At 40.2% G+C, this 13,517-nt stretch overlaps 1 protein-coding gene across 1 annotated transcript in view; it reads left to right on the forward strand.

The window, feature by feature from the left end:
* Positions 1-650: 650 nt before the first annotated feature.
* Positions 651-13,517, forward strand: part of nucks1a (nuclear casein kinase and cyclin-dependent kinase substrate 1a) — a 32,132-nt gene continuing 19,265 nt past the window's right edge. The window contains exons 1-5 of the mRNA XM_068007599.1: positions 651-759; positions 3,443-3,486; positions 10,455-10,560; positions 11,132-11,214; positions 12,759-12,902. Coding sequence (XP_067863700.1) covers positions 743-759; positions 3,443-3,486; positions 10,455-10,560; positions 11,132-11,214; positions 12,759-12,902 — 394 coding nt within the window. The 5' untranslated portion in view covers positions 651-742. The remainder of the gene's footprint in view (positions 760-3,442; positions 3,487-10,454; positions 10,561-11,131; positions 11,215-12,758; positions 12,903-13,517) is intronic.

Raw genomic sequence — 13,517 nt, forward strand, 5'->3', positions numbered from 1 at the left:
GGCCGTTGGATATTACATGTCCCTTTTCCAAAACATATACACACACACACACACACGGGCGCGAGGAATCTGCTGATTCGAAATGTCGCGTTTATTTTTTTTTTAATTATTGCGCGACGTAGGCACAACCGAACTTGCTGCGCTGCGTAGGGGGCCCGGGAGATGGACAGGGGTTGCGGGCCAATCAGCGGGCCGGTTATTTTTCAAACGCGCCAATTAAAAGGGAGCTGGTGCCCGGCCGCCCAATGAGCGGGTAAAAGGGGCGGGGCGGGACCTGGAGGCGAGCAAGTTAGGTTGCCCTGGAAGTATTTTGCTCTTTTATCTCCAGTGCCCATTCCCATTACTGAGGGAATTCAGTCAAATTTCTCTTTATTTTTTAAACAAAAAAACCACGTTCGAACCCGTGGCTTATAAACGTGGATTTTTCCCCCCCTTTCGCTTCGTTTTTTTTTTATTTTATATGGTTTTTTAAAAAAAAGAAAGAAAGAGGGGGGGGGTTGCAGTTGGTTCTAGTCCGTTTTAGCCTTTGCGTGCGCCGAAGCCTAAGGCCTACTACCCTTTTTTTTTGCAAATTTTTTGTTTTGTTTTTAAATTATTATTATTTTTTCTGGGGAGGGGGAAACGAGAGGAAGTGAGGGGGAGAGAGAGAGAGAGAGGGGGGATAAAAAGAAAACGGGGGAGAAAATTTTCTCTGGTTTTATTCTTTGGGGAGAAAAAAAAACCTTTCGTTCCCGCCGAAGAGATGTCGAGACCTGTCAGGTTCGTATGTAGTACATTTAAATTGATGTCTATTCAGTGGAGATGCATTGCGATTTTTTTTTTAATTTCGCGCAGATATTGTCTTCTTAAAGCGGGACTGCGCTGCAAAAATGGCACAAAGTGTCCCCCCACCCACCCCATAGCGTCTGCGTTTTGTGTGCTGTGGCAATCTCCCCAAGTGTTTTTTTTTCCGCTTGCAGTTTCAGGCAATGTGCAGACATTATTACAGCGTTCATTTTTCATCCCTGGATTAAAATCATAAACTACTCCTCCCACAATCTAAACCCTAATTGTATAGTACAGGGTTTTTCTGCTCCCAGTTGATCAAACAGCCAGATCTAATGTAATCCAAATAAAATTGTTTGATCATATCATTTGAGTTTAATCGCTTTTATATTCATTAAGGGAATTGATACCATGATAACACTTTAGATGTTTTCTTCCAATTTGATGTGGATCGTAGTAATATACAAATACAATATATATGCATATATTTTAAATAACATTTGTGGGATTTTTAACTCTTAACTGGGAGTTTCTTGCATGCAAGATTAAGCAAAATCAGTATCTACGTCTCCATTTTGAATTGTGTCCTGTAAAACACATGTGGTTTCTGGGAAGTTGGAGGAACAAATGGGCTCATGCTGTGACTGCATTCCAGAGGCGGCTGTTCTGGATCTCTTGTGAAGTAAATAGGAAACTTAAGTCTTTTAAGTCAAGTGATGGAAATCACTGGTACACTTAACAAGGTTCCTGAGGATGTGTAATTATGGCAGACTTTTGTTCTGACTAAAGTAAATTAAATTTGTACCTGTAGTCTTGTCTGATTGGAAATGAGCAGAGGCTGTTAGGGGAGATGTACAACCATAGTTCCAGATGCAGGGTTCAGAATAGCTCATTTTGAGAGAAAAAGTTATCAATGTTACTTTTAGTAATCTGGCAGTAATGTTTTAATTTTTGTCAGGATAATCTTTTTAGGTCATACTTTTGGGCATTCCAAGTGGCTAGCTTGACAAGTGGCTATTAGAATTTTTGAGGATGTAACTAGTAGTATAGCTATGGAGGAACCAGTGGATGTAGTATATTTAGATTTTCAAAAGGCATTCGATAAGGTGCCACACAAGATTAGGGCTCATGGGATTGGGAGTAATATATTAGCATGGATTGAGGATTGGTTAACGGGCAGAAAACAGAGTAGGAATAAACGGGTCATTTTCGAGTTGGCAGGATGTCACTAGTGGGGTGCCGCAAGGATCAGTGCTTGGGCTTCAGCTGTTTACAATATATATCAATGACTTAGATGAGGGGACCGAGTGTCATGTATCCAAGTTTGCTAACGATACAAAGCTAGGTGGGGAAAGTAAGCTGTGAGGAGGACGCAGAGAGGCTGCAATGGGATATAGACATAGGGATATAGGTTACGTGAGCGGGCAGGAAGGTGGCAGACGAAATATAATGTGGGGAAATGTGAAATTATCCACTTTGGTAGGATGAATAGAAAAGCAGAATATTTTTTAAAAGGTGCGAGACTAAGAAATGTTGGTAGTCGGAGGGATTGGGTGTCCTTGTACACGAATCACAGAAAGATAACATGCAGGTACAGCAAGCAATTAGGAAGGCAAATAGTATGTTAGCCTTTATTGCAAGGGGGTTGGAGTATGAGTAAAGAGGTTTTGCTGCAATTTACGTAGGGCTCTGGTGAGACCACACCTGGAGTACTGTGTACAATTTTGGTAGTCTTACCTAAGGAAGGATATACTTAGGTGGGGAAGCAACAAAGGTTCACTGGATTGATTCCTGGGGTGAGAGGATTGTCCTATGAGGAGAGGTTGAGTGGAATGGGCCTATATTCTTGAGTTTAGAAGAATGAGAGGTGATCTCATTGAAATGTATAAAATTCTTAGAGGACTGGACAGGGTAGATGCTAAGAGGCTGTTTTTCCCTAGCTGGAGAGTCTAGAGCTAGGGGTCATAGTTTTAAGAGAAGGGGTCGGACATTTAGGACCAAGATGAGAAATTTCTTCATTCAAAGGGTTATGAATCTTTAGAATTCTCTACCTCAGAAGGCTGTGGATGTTCAGTCGTTGAGTATATTCAAGATTGAGATCGACAGATTTTTGGACACTAAGGAAATGGAGGGATATGGGGTTAAGGCAGGAAATTTGAGTTGAAGTCGAAGATGGCTAACATACCATTTGCCTTCCTTATTGCTTGCTGCACCTGCATGTTATCTTTCTGTGATCTTATTGAATGGCGGAGCAGGCTCGAGGGGCCATATGGCTTACTCCTATTCCTATTTCTTATGTTCTTGTGTAGAATTGTTATAATTCAACATGCAAAACAAGAGGTTGACCAAAGAATTTTGAATTTAAACTGTCAGCAGTTTCCTTTTCACGTTTACTCTTCTTCTCATCTCCAATACCAATTCCTGCCGCCCCCATGTGAGAAGGGCATTGACCTGTTCCTATGCAACACCATTACGCATTAGAGAGCTAGGAAGTATGAGCCTACCAGAATTGGATCTTGCATAAATCTAGTGTTATTGTCTGTTTCTATTGGTGGCAGTTTGTGCAATTATTAATGTTTCAAAAATGTAACTTTAATCTTAACATTCCTCCACAATTCTAACCATTTCGGTAGTAAGTGGACTTGCAGTAACTAATGTTTTCCATTATTTTTCTCAGGAATAGGAAGGTCATTGACTACTCACAGTTTGAAGACTCTGATGGTATGTACTATGCATGAAATCAGGTAATTTTAAGTAGCTTGTCTTGTGAATTCAAAAAAGCATTTTCGCCCCTAATTTCCTGAGGGTGCTGATTCATATTATAATATGTTTTCATGGTGCAGTCTACTCAATAGGGAGTGTCACAGCCAAGCACAGTCCTGTTTTCATTTGATATCCATGTATGTATTTTCCAGGACAGGATTGTGTGCAGGAAACTTTTGTTTTCTTTTCCCCCTCTTTTTTCTGCCCCTCCCCCAGCCCATTGACACAGGCAAATAAATGGTGCTCTTACTACCCCTTCCCCCTGCTGTAAATAACCATAGAGACTGGTAGTAGAACTCAAGAGCATCTTGGTTTGTATGGCTGAGCTCCACATTAGCCAGTGAACATAACTTCTGCGAGGGGCGTTTTTCTGTTCAATTTTCTTTAAGGAAAATTTGTAACTGAAATTGCCCAGAGGAGCTTGAGGGTCAAAGAATGCAAATATGTCCAATGTTAAGTTGATTTTGCATCTCTGTGTGAAGCTGATCTTTTTATAGTAATGGAGTAATTTGGGTAATTGGAGTAATAGGTTTTTAAAAGCAAATTTCTGCACAAAATGTTTGATGTGGCAAGAAGTTAGTTTGTCTGGCTGACTTGTTCATTGGTGCTTACCTCTTACATACATGCGTTGCTTGACAATCTGGAAGAGCAAACTAAAATTCTGTAGCTTACAATTCCCATGTGAATTACTGTAAATGTGATTTTATTGGTAAAGAAATAACTTGCATTTATATAATGCCTCTCGTCCTCTGGATGCCCCAAAGTACTTGGCGTAATTACTGTTGTAATGTAGTAAAACACAGTAGCCAATTTGCACACAGCAAGGTCCCACAAACAGCAATGAGATAAATTAGCAAATCTATTTTTAGTGGTATTGGTTGAGGAATAAATGTTGGCCAAGATATCAGGCGAACTCCCCTGCCCTTCTTGAATAGTGCCATGGGTTTTTAATTACATAACACCCGAACAGGCAGTGTACCATTTCATCTGAAAGATTGCACCTGTGACAATGCAGCACTCCCTCACATTAAAGTGTCAGACTAGGTTAAACACTCAAGTCACTAGGCTTTAACCCACAACATTCTGACATATGTAAGAGTACTACCATAGATCCTTGTAATATTCACCTACATGCTTAAGTTTTTTTTTTAAATGAATATTGTGTTGGCCAGTAGTAATCATATGACCGTGTGATTTTTTTTTATTTGGTGGTCTTCTGGGCCAATAGCAGTTGTGATCGTTCCAAATGTCTTTTTTAAAGCAATCTTTACCTTATAGTTATGTGAGTGTTGTGTTTGACTGGGCTTTCCATCAATGGCAGTAAAAGCAACTAAGTGGAATGAAGATTAATGATGAACTGCTTTCAAAATAGCACTGGCAAAAAAGTATCTGTATGGGATATTGCCTACCCTATTTGTCATTTTCTTCAATCAATTTAATATTTTACTAGCGGAGCTCTGAGATTGTGTATTTATATAAACTTCTGTTCAGATCAAACATATGCATGCTTATTTTGATCTACTTTATTACTGTCCAGCTCGATTGGTGTAAGCATCTAAATTTCTTCTGGTAAGTCTTTTCATCTGGTGTGAGTGTTTTGATTCAAGGCAGTAATACATCTTGGGACTTCGACGGGTTTTCACATCTGAACTACTTTGTGTTATCTTGTATTATGCATTGATTTCTAATTTGAGCTGCACTAGTGGCTTAGTACATGATGTGTTTACTCATTGAACCACATAGGCTAAGAGGTTTTCTGGTTGGATTCCTGGTTTTTACCATGTTAGCTGATCTCGACCGGATTGTGCTGACAGTAACAGTTGACTTCCAGTCCATGAGCTAGGAGGGAAAAATTGGTCAGGATCCTTCATTCTGACTGCTATCCAGTTACCTTGTTGGTAGTGTATATATGTGGGTGTCGTGCAAGGACAGGATCATGTTTGGTTAGGAGATCCTCTTGTGGTTGAATAGCCTGCCAGTACTTATTGTCCTGACTTGTACATCAAGTGTGATAACTTAGTGAGGTTACAAGGGACTTTTCTACCTGCTTGAATCATACCCTAACTGGAATCAATGCCTTCGAGTGGAGAGGTAAAAAGCGGAAATTGGTCAGAATCTGCAGCTTAGAAACAGGTCATTCGGCCCAACAGGTCCATGCCATTTCTTTATACTCCACCTGCGCCTCCTCCCACCCTTCTTCATCTAACCCTAATAACATGTCCTCCCATTCCCTTCTCCCATGTGTTTATCTAGCTTCTCCTTAATTGCATCTATGCTAGTCGCCTAAACTACTCCTCGTGGTAGCGAGTTCCATGTTCTTGCTACTCTCTGGGTAAAGAGGTTTCTCCTGAATTCCCTATTGGATTTATTAGTGACGACCTTATTTATGGCCCCTAGTTCTGGTCTCCCCTGCAAGTGGAAATGTCTTCTCTATGTCTACTCTATCAAACCCTTTCATAATCTTAAGGTCTCTATCAGGTCACCCCTCAGTCTTTTTTCTGGAGAAAAGAGCCCCAGCCTACTCAATCTTTCCTGATAGGTATAACCTCTCATTTCTGGTATCATTCTAGTAAATCTTCTTTGCACCTTCTCCAGTGCCTCTATATCCTTTTTATAGTGTGGAGACCAGAACTGTTTGCAGTTCTCTAGATGTGGTATAACCAAGGTTCTGTACAAGTTTAGCTTAACTTCTCTGCTTTTCAATTCTATCCCTCTGGAAATGAACCCGAGTACTTGGTTTGCTTTTTATATGGGCTTATTAATCTGTGTCGCTACTTTTAGTGATTTGTGTACCTCTAACCCAAAATTCCTCTGCTGCTCTGCCATGTTTGGACTCTTATTTTCCAAGGAGTATGTGGCCTTATTATTCCTACCAAAATGTACCACCTCACACTTAGCTATATTGAAATTAATTTGCTAATTGCACACCCATTCTTCAAATAACATTAATGTCTTTCTGTATTTTGTCACATTCCTCCTTTGTGTTAACTATGCCCCCCAATTTGGTGTCGTCCACAAATTTTCAGATTGTACTTCCGATTCCCGAGTCCAACTCTTTGGTCTATATGGTCGACAACAGTCGTCCCAGCACCGATCCTTGTGGCACACCACTTCCTACCTTTTTGCCAGTTTGAGTAACTATCTTTAACTGCTACTCCTGTTTTCTGTTTTGTAGTCAGCTTGCTATCCATTCTGCTACCTGTCCCCTGACTCCACCTGTTCTGACAGTAGTCATGAGTCTACTATGCGGTACCTTAGCGAAGGCCTTTTGAAAATTCAAATATATTACATCTACTGCACTGCCCATGTCTATACTTTGTTACTTCTTCAAAGAATTCAATAAGTTTGACCTTCCCTTTTGAAATCCGTGCTGACTATTCTTTATTATATTTTTGGTTTCTAGATGTTTCTTTATTATATCTTTTGAGTAGGAATTCCATTATCTTTCCTTTCACCGGCGTTAAGCTAATTGGCCTATAGTTCCCTGGACATGTTCTTTCTCCCTTTTTAAATCTAGGGATCGCATTAGCTGTCCGCCAATCCTCTGGCACTATTCCCTTTTCTAATGAATTTTTATACACATATAATAGTGCACCTGCTATCTCTTCCCTAATTTTTAATATGCATCGATGCAATCCATCCAGACCAGGGGTTTTATCCTCTCTAAGTTTGATTAGTTTATCAATTATCTCCCCCCTTTCTATCTTAAATGTCTTGATCTTTTTTGATCTCTCCTAATGTCATACCCACCATGTTTGTCTCCCTGGTAAATACTGAAGCGAAGTAATTATTTAATATTTCTGCTACTTCGCTGTCATTGCTTGTGAATTTATTGTGGGTATCCATTAGTGGCCCAATCCCTATCCTGATTTTTCTTTTGTTATTTATGTGTCTGTAGAATACTTGATTTTTTTTTGATAATCCTTGATAATTTAATTTTGTGGGTATTTTTGCCTTCCTAATTGTTTTTTTGACTTCTTTTCCAACCTTTTTGTATTCCCTTTCGTCATCCTCTCCTTTGTTGTCTATGTACTTAGTGTGCATGCCTTTTTCTTTAGTTTCAATTTTGCCCTTATTTCTTTATTCATCCATGGTGTGTCATTACTGGCTAGTTTGTTCTTTTTAGTGGGATACATTTCTCCTGGACTCCATTGATCATTGTTTTAAATGTTTCCCACTGGTGTGTGTGTTCTTCGTTTGTCAGTAAATTTTCCAGTTTATTTTTCCTAGTTCTATTCTCATCCCCTCAAAATCAGCTTTCTTTCCAATTTATTACTTTGGTCTTTGTCTTTCTTATGCCCTTCTCAATCTTTATCTTGAACCTTATGTTGTGATTGCTATTGCTTAGATGTTCCCCTACGCTTCTCTTATCTGTTCTGGTTGATTTGCCATTACTGGATCCAGCAGTGCTTCCTCTCTTGGGCTTCTTATATGCTGGGTAAGAAATGAGTCCTGCGCACATAGTAAAAAAAAAAAATCCCATTCCCTGCACCCCTTTACCTACCTCTTCTTGCCAGTTTATTTGGGGGTAGTTAAAATCTCCCATGATTATTATTCCACGCCTGTCACTCATTTCACATATTTAGTTACATATTTCTTTCCCTACCTCTTTCCTCTATTAACGTGATCGATCCCGTATCTTTCATTTCAATCCATGTCAATTCTGTTTCTATCCTTCTGTTAATTGTGTCCCTTTTTTCTACTGCCATTGTTATCCCTAATTAGTACATCTACTCCAACCCCCTCCCTCCTTCCTTCCCTATCTTTTATGATTAAGTTATAACTTGTAATATTTAATTGCCAGTCCTGTTCCTTATGTAACCATGTTTGTTATTCCTACTACACCTGGTTCCTTGCTTCGAATTATTGCCTTCAATTCCTCTGTTTTATTTCGAGCACTGTGTACATTGCTGTACATGCAGTTTAAATCGTCTTTAGTAGTTGTTCCTTTTACTTTTACACTTTTTACCTTGTCATTTTTCTTATTTATCACTCCCGCTGTGTTTATTTCAGTTATTTTGTTGTTTCCCGGAGCTGGAGTATTTATGGTTTCTTGACTCTGGTCTGGACTTTTCTCTGGCCCCCTTTTCTTATCATGTTTTATCTTTTTTCACTAATATTTTTGTCTGAGCTCTTTCCGCCCCCCCCCCCCCCCCAAACAGTTTATCGGTTCAAAGTCTTACTAACCACCCTATTTATCCTTTCTGCTAGGACATAGCCCCAGCCAGGTTCAGGTGCAGCCTGTCCCAATGGTACAGCTCCTTCCTGTCCTAGTACAGCTCCTTCCTGGTGCCAGTGTCCCATGAAAAGGAACCCCTTTTCCCCACACCAATCGTTCAGCCACGTGTTTACTTTCCTGATCTGTTTGTCCCTATGCCAATTCGCACATGGCTCAGGTAATAGTCCAGAGATTACTACCCTGGAGGTCCTGCTTTTCAATTTAGCTCCTAACTCCTGATAATCCCTTAGCAGGACCTCCTCTCCATTCTTTCCTATGTTGGTTCCGACGTGGATCACAACAACTGGACCCTCCCCCTCTCTTTCCAGATTCTTTTCCAGCCGTTTCGAGATGTCCCTTACCCTGGCGCTGGATGGGCAACACACGCTTCGGGACTCTCGATCCTGACTGCAAAGAATCGTATCTATCCCTCTAATTATTGAATCTCCTATAATTACCTCCTATGTACTCTGCACTTCCTTCCCTTGGACAGCCTCCTGCTCCAGGGTGCCTTGGTCAGCATTCTGGCTGTCCTTCCCACAGTCTTTTTCCTTATCCTCACAGGTATTAAGTGCATTGTACCTGTTGGGACTACTGCACTGATTAGGATGTAATTGTTAATCCTTGCTTGTGAACAGTGTTGTTTAATGACAGCACAGTCACAAAATAAAAATCCTTGGTGTGATTGTGGGGTTCTACTGATTGTGGTTTAACTTGCTCACGTGAGTGGTTTACAGTAATGCAATCATGTATTTGATTCAACCCATTTTCGTTAGCCTGTCAACTGACTGCAACTCTATTCCCAGTTGCTCTCTCTTCCCACTTGTTAATGTCCTGCATCAAATTAATTTATCTTCATATCTGACCCCCTCTTACACTCAATCCCTTTGTTTGTTTGCTTTTCTGGTAATTCTTAACTATTTCTGGAACTCTGTGTAACTAGTAGGTTCTGTAAGACTGAGCTGCTAATATTGATCTGTAGCAGTTCCCATCTCCATGCACCATTAGGTACTTATTTTTAAAAATTAAAAAAAACACAGGGATGCTGTCAGAATAGCGAGTGACTATGAAAAGTAAAACCAGCGATGCAACAAGCAATCTCATTATGGCGGTTTGTTGTTGCCGCCTGAACAGGTTTGCTTTCTGAATGCATCGTTTCTATCCATGTATCATTTTTACTGTATTTGCTTCTGTGGCATATTCATAAAATGTTTTGGGTAGGAACTAATTGGATCTGAACCCCAGTTGTTTTGCACTGGCCAGCAGTCTTTGGGTATTACATAGAATTTACAGCAGAGAAACAGGCCATTTGGCCCAACTGGTCTATGCCGGTGTTTTATGCTCCACACGAGCTTCATCTCACCGTATCTGCATATCCTTCTATTCCTTTCTCCCTCGTGTACTTCATCTAGCTTCCCCTTAAATGCATCTATTTTATTCGCCACAACTACTCCATGTGATAGCGAGTTCTACATTCTAACCACTTTCTGGCTAAAGAAGTTTCTGCTGAATTCTTTATGGATTTATTAGTGACTATCTTCTATTTATGACCCATAGTTTTGGACTCTCCCACAAGTGTTGTCTCATGGTCTTGAATAATAGAATTTTCTCCTTCTCCCCCAGCCTGGTAAACTACATCATTCTGTTTGTCATAGTTGGTGTAAGGAATTGGGAAAATAGCAATATTAACCAGAATCTCTGCTTGCAGATGAAGCTTATGGAAGAGATTCACCCCCTCCAGCTAAGAGAGCACGAGCATCTCCCAGGGAAGGAAAAAATAAACGAAAGTCTGCAAAAAATGCACGCGATGAAAGGTAACATTTATGGAAACTCCTACAATTTCCATGTTTTGGTTTTAAAGAATTATCTTGTAAGTTTTTTTTATAGATTTCAGAAGGATCGCATCGTGTGGGTTCTTAGCTTGGTGTAGAAGACTCTGCCTTTAATTTCTGACTCCAGGTCAGATTTTTTTCAGGTATAGAAAGTGGCATGCCATGGTTTGTGGTTTCTTCGTGTTGGGCAGCAGTGCTGTTAGTAAACATATTGACTCTGATATGAGTCACAAGCTTAAATTCAACTCCAGAAAGCAAGATGACGGTATCAGTATTTTGGCTGGCCTCTTAGCTGTTCACCGTTGACCTTAATGGCCACACAAGAGACTATTTTCAAGTTGAATAGGTGGATTTCATGAACTCGTAGCAATTAGGCATTGGCAGTTTGAAACCCCATTCATCATGGGTTCATTACCAGAACCAGGGATTTGTTTTGTTGATGTGATGCACCATTGTCAAAATTGAGAAAAGCTGCAGGTATTTATATCTAATTGTGTAGTGTATGTATGCAAGAAATCTTTTGTATTGGCATGTATTCTCATTTATTTGGCAGTGAGGAATCGGACGACAAGTTGTATGAGAAGGACCTGAAGGCTGCCATTGCATTGTCCAAGAAGGAGACATCCCATTCACCTGGTGGGTTTACATTAAACTGTATGGTACAGGTTAAAGGTCAGACCGAAGGAAGCAACCTAATGTAAGTGTAGTTGTCTCATAGCTCTGCATTTGTAGGTTTTGATTACTCCTGGAGGTTAATATGCCTACATGTTGTTATAATGAATCTGATCAGCTGGTGATGGGACTTTTGTAGGGAAAAGGAAGCCTTTGAACACTCTACTATCCTACCATCCAATCAAAGGAACAACATTAATGTCAAACTAAGGAGGTCTGTCATTCTCAGCTGGTGGTTTTTAACAGCAAAACCTAAGGAACTCAAAGAAAAATAAACCATTTAAAATTAAATTAAAGAAGCTGGCAATAGGAGAGATAAAATGAGATGTGACTTTTTCATCTAGCTCTCAAATTGTTGATTGCAGTTTCCTGACTGTCAGCCGCTTACCTCATTTCAATACAGAATTCTCGCAGGTAGTAATTTCTAGTCTGTAGAAGTTTAGCAATGGGGAAACACTTCAATCTGAAATCTTGAGTGTATAATTTTTACAAAAGATGTTTTGAGCCAAAACATAGTGGTAAGTTTATGCTAGGTGACTGCTGTTTTGTAGCCACAGACTAGATCTGAACTCTCGTGCCTCTCTTTACTTGAAATTCAAGCACAGTACAACTTACAGGGATTTGCTACAAGATTTTTTTGTTTGAAGATCATTGGGAAATCATGGAAGTGAATTATAAATGTTAAATGGTCGCAAAATAGCACACGACTAGCAGTTTTCTGTGCTAGTGGTTACATTTTTTCCCCCCTTTTTAATCTTGTTTTTATTCCTTTTTACGTATATATGCGATTTATGTTTGTGGGTGATTGTGTCTCTGCATGCTGTTGTTTTTCTGTGTTTCTCGTACTATTTTCAAGTCTAGTGGGTGGGTCTTGCGGCTTGTACAGGCTGAGTGATTTAACCTGATTTTTGAAATCGACAAAATGGCTGTGGTGCATCTTGGAACACTAATACAGAGTGAAGAGATGCAAGGTTTTATTTTCCCTACTCTGCTTGATTCCAGATCAGCAGCACAGGGCAGAGGCTGCAGCAAGGGTGGGGATGGAATGGCGGTATCATCGTGGAGTGGTATCACGCCTCCTGGTGGTCAAGAGGAGGAAGAATATTGGTTGATGTACAGACGTAGGCCACTTGCCCAGATTGATGGTTCTAGCTTGGTTAGTTTAGAAATGAATTGTTCCTGCCGTCGTGCTCAGCTATTAGTGGATTGTTTTGGCCTGTGAACTTCGACAGAGGCGTCGCTGCAGGGCAGAATGTGTTCTGTCAATCTTCGCTGTGCCTTTACTTTTTACCTTCTCCCTTCCCTCCACCTACCACTGCAAAACTAATAATCACCATTGATTTGTGCTCTATTTAGCAACTAGGCTGAGACATTGTCTCAGTTTCAGTTTTAGATTACCTGATATAGTATTCTATGCCTGGCTGTCATGAACCTTCTGTGGGTGTAGTTCCTGAAATGATCATCAGTCCATTTTGCTTTTGTAAGAATATTCTGTAATTTACTTCCAGATGAGGACATGGGAAGTGAGGAAGACTTGGACCATGGTGACAGTGAATATGAGGCTTCCAAGAAAAAGGGCAAAAAAGGAAAAAAGACTAAAGCAGAGAAGAAAGAGAAAAGAACACCCAAAAAGCCCAGGAAAGTAGCTGAAGGTAAGTTATATCTTGTGTTATAAGATGAGGAGGAAATGGGTTGTGATAGAGATTGATATTGATGACGGTGATTTGAGCACTACCAAGAAAGGAGGGAGGAACTAAAGTCGAAAGCGAAAAGGATATCTCAAAAATCTGGGGAAAGGGCTGCAGTGGGTTGTGTCGTTGAATGCCTGCCAGTTATGGTTCTTGTGAAGTTCAGATTGGGCTAAGCAGGCATGCAAAAGTTTTTATGGCAGGTCACTTTCCATGGTGTCTGAATTGATAGTATGATTTATTTATACTGTACAGGCAACAGCTTATTATACAAAAATAAAATCTTCTATTTAGAGCAAGGTTAATTAATAGAAGGCTTAGCCCAGAATTGTCTGTTGTAAAAGCTTTACCCTGACTGTAGTTAACCTTAATCCTGCCCTCACCTGACATGCACCTTCCAATAGAGACTTACTGGATAGTTATCAGGAGCAGGAACCCTCTCTGATTTTATTCCTGTGCCTAGATCAAAGGATGCTGAAGCCAATTGTCCTGCTAGCCAAAATCAACAAACTCCACGCAGATTGAAGGATCACAGCTGGGATCTATGTGGTTTCTAAGGCTCAATGGTTTAACCCTAAA

This window comes from Heptranchias perlo, chromosome 27 (genome assembly GCF_035084215.1).
Source record: "Heptranchias perlo isolate sHepPer1 chromosome 27, sHepPer1.hap1, whole genome shotgun sequence".
NCBI lineage: Eukaryota > Metazoa > Chordata > Chondrichthyes > Hexanchiformes > Hexanchidae > Heptranchias > Heptranchias perlo.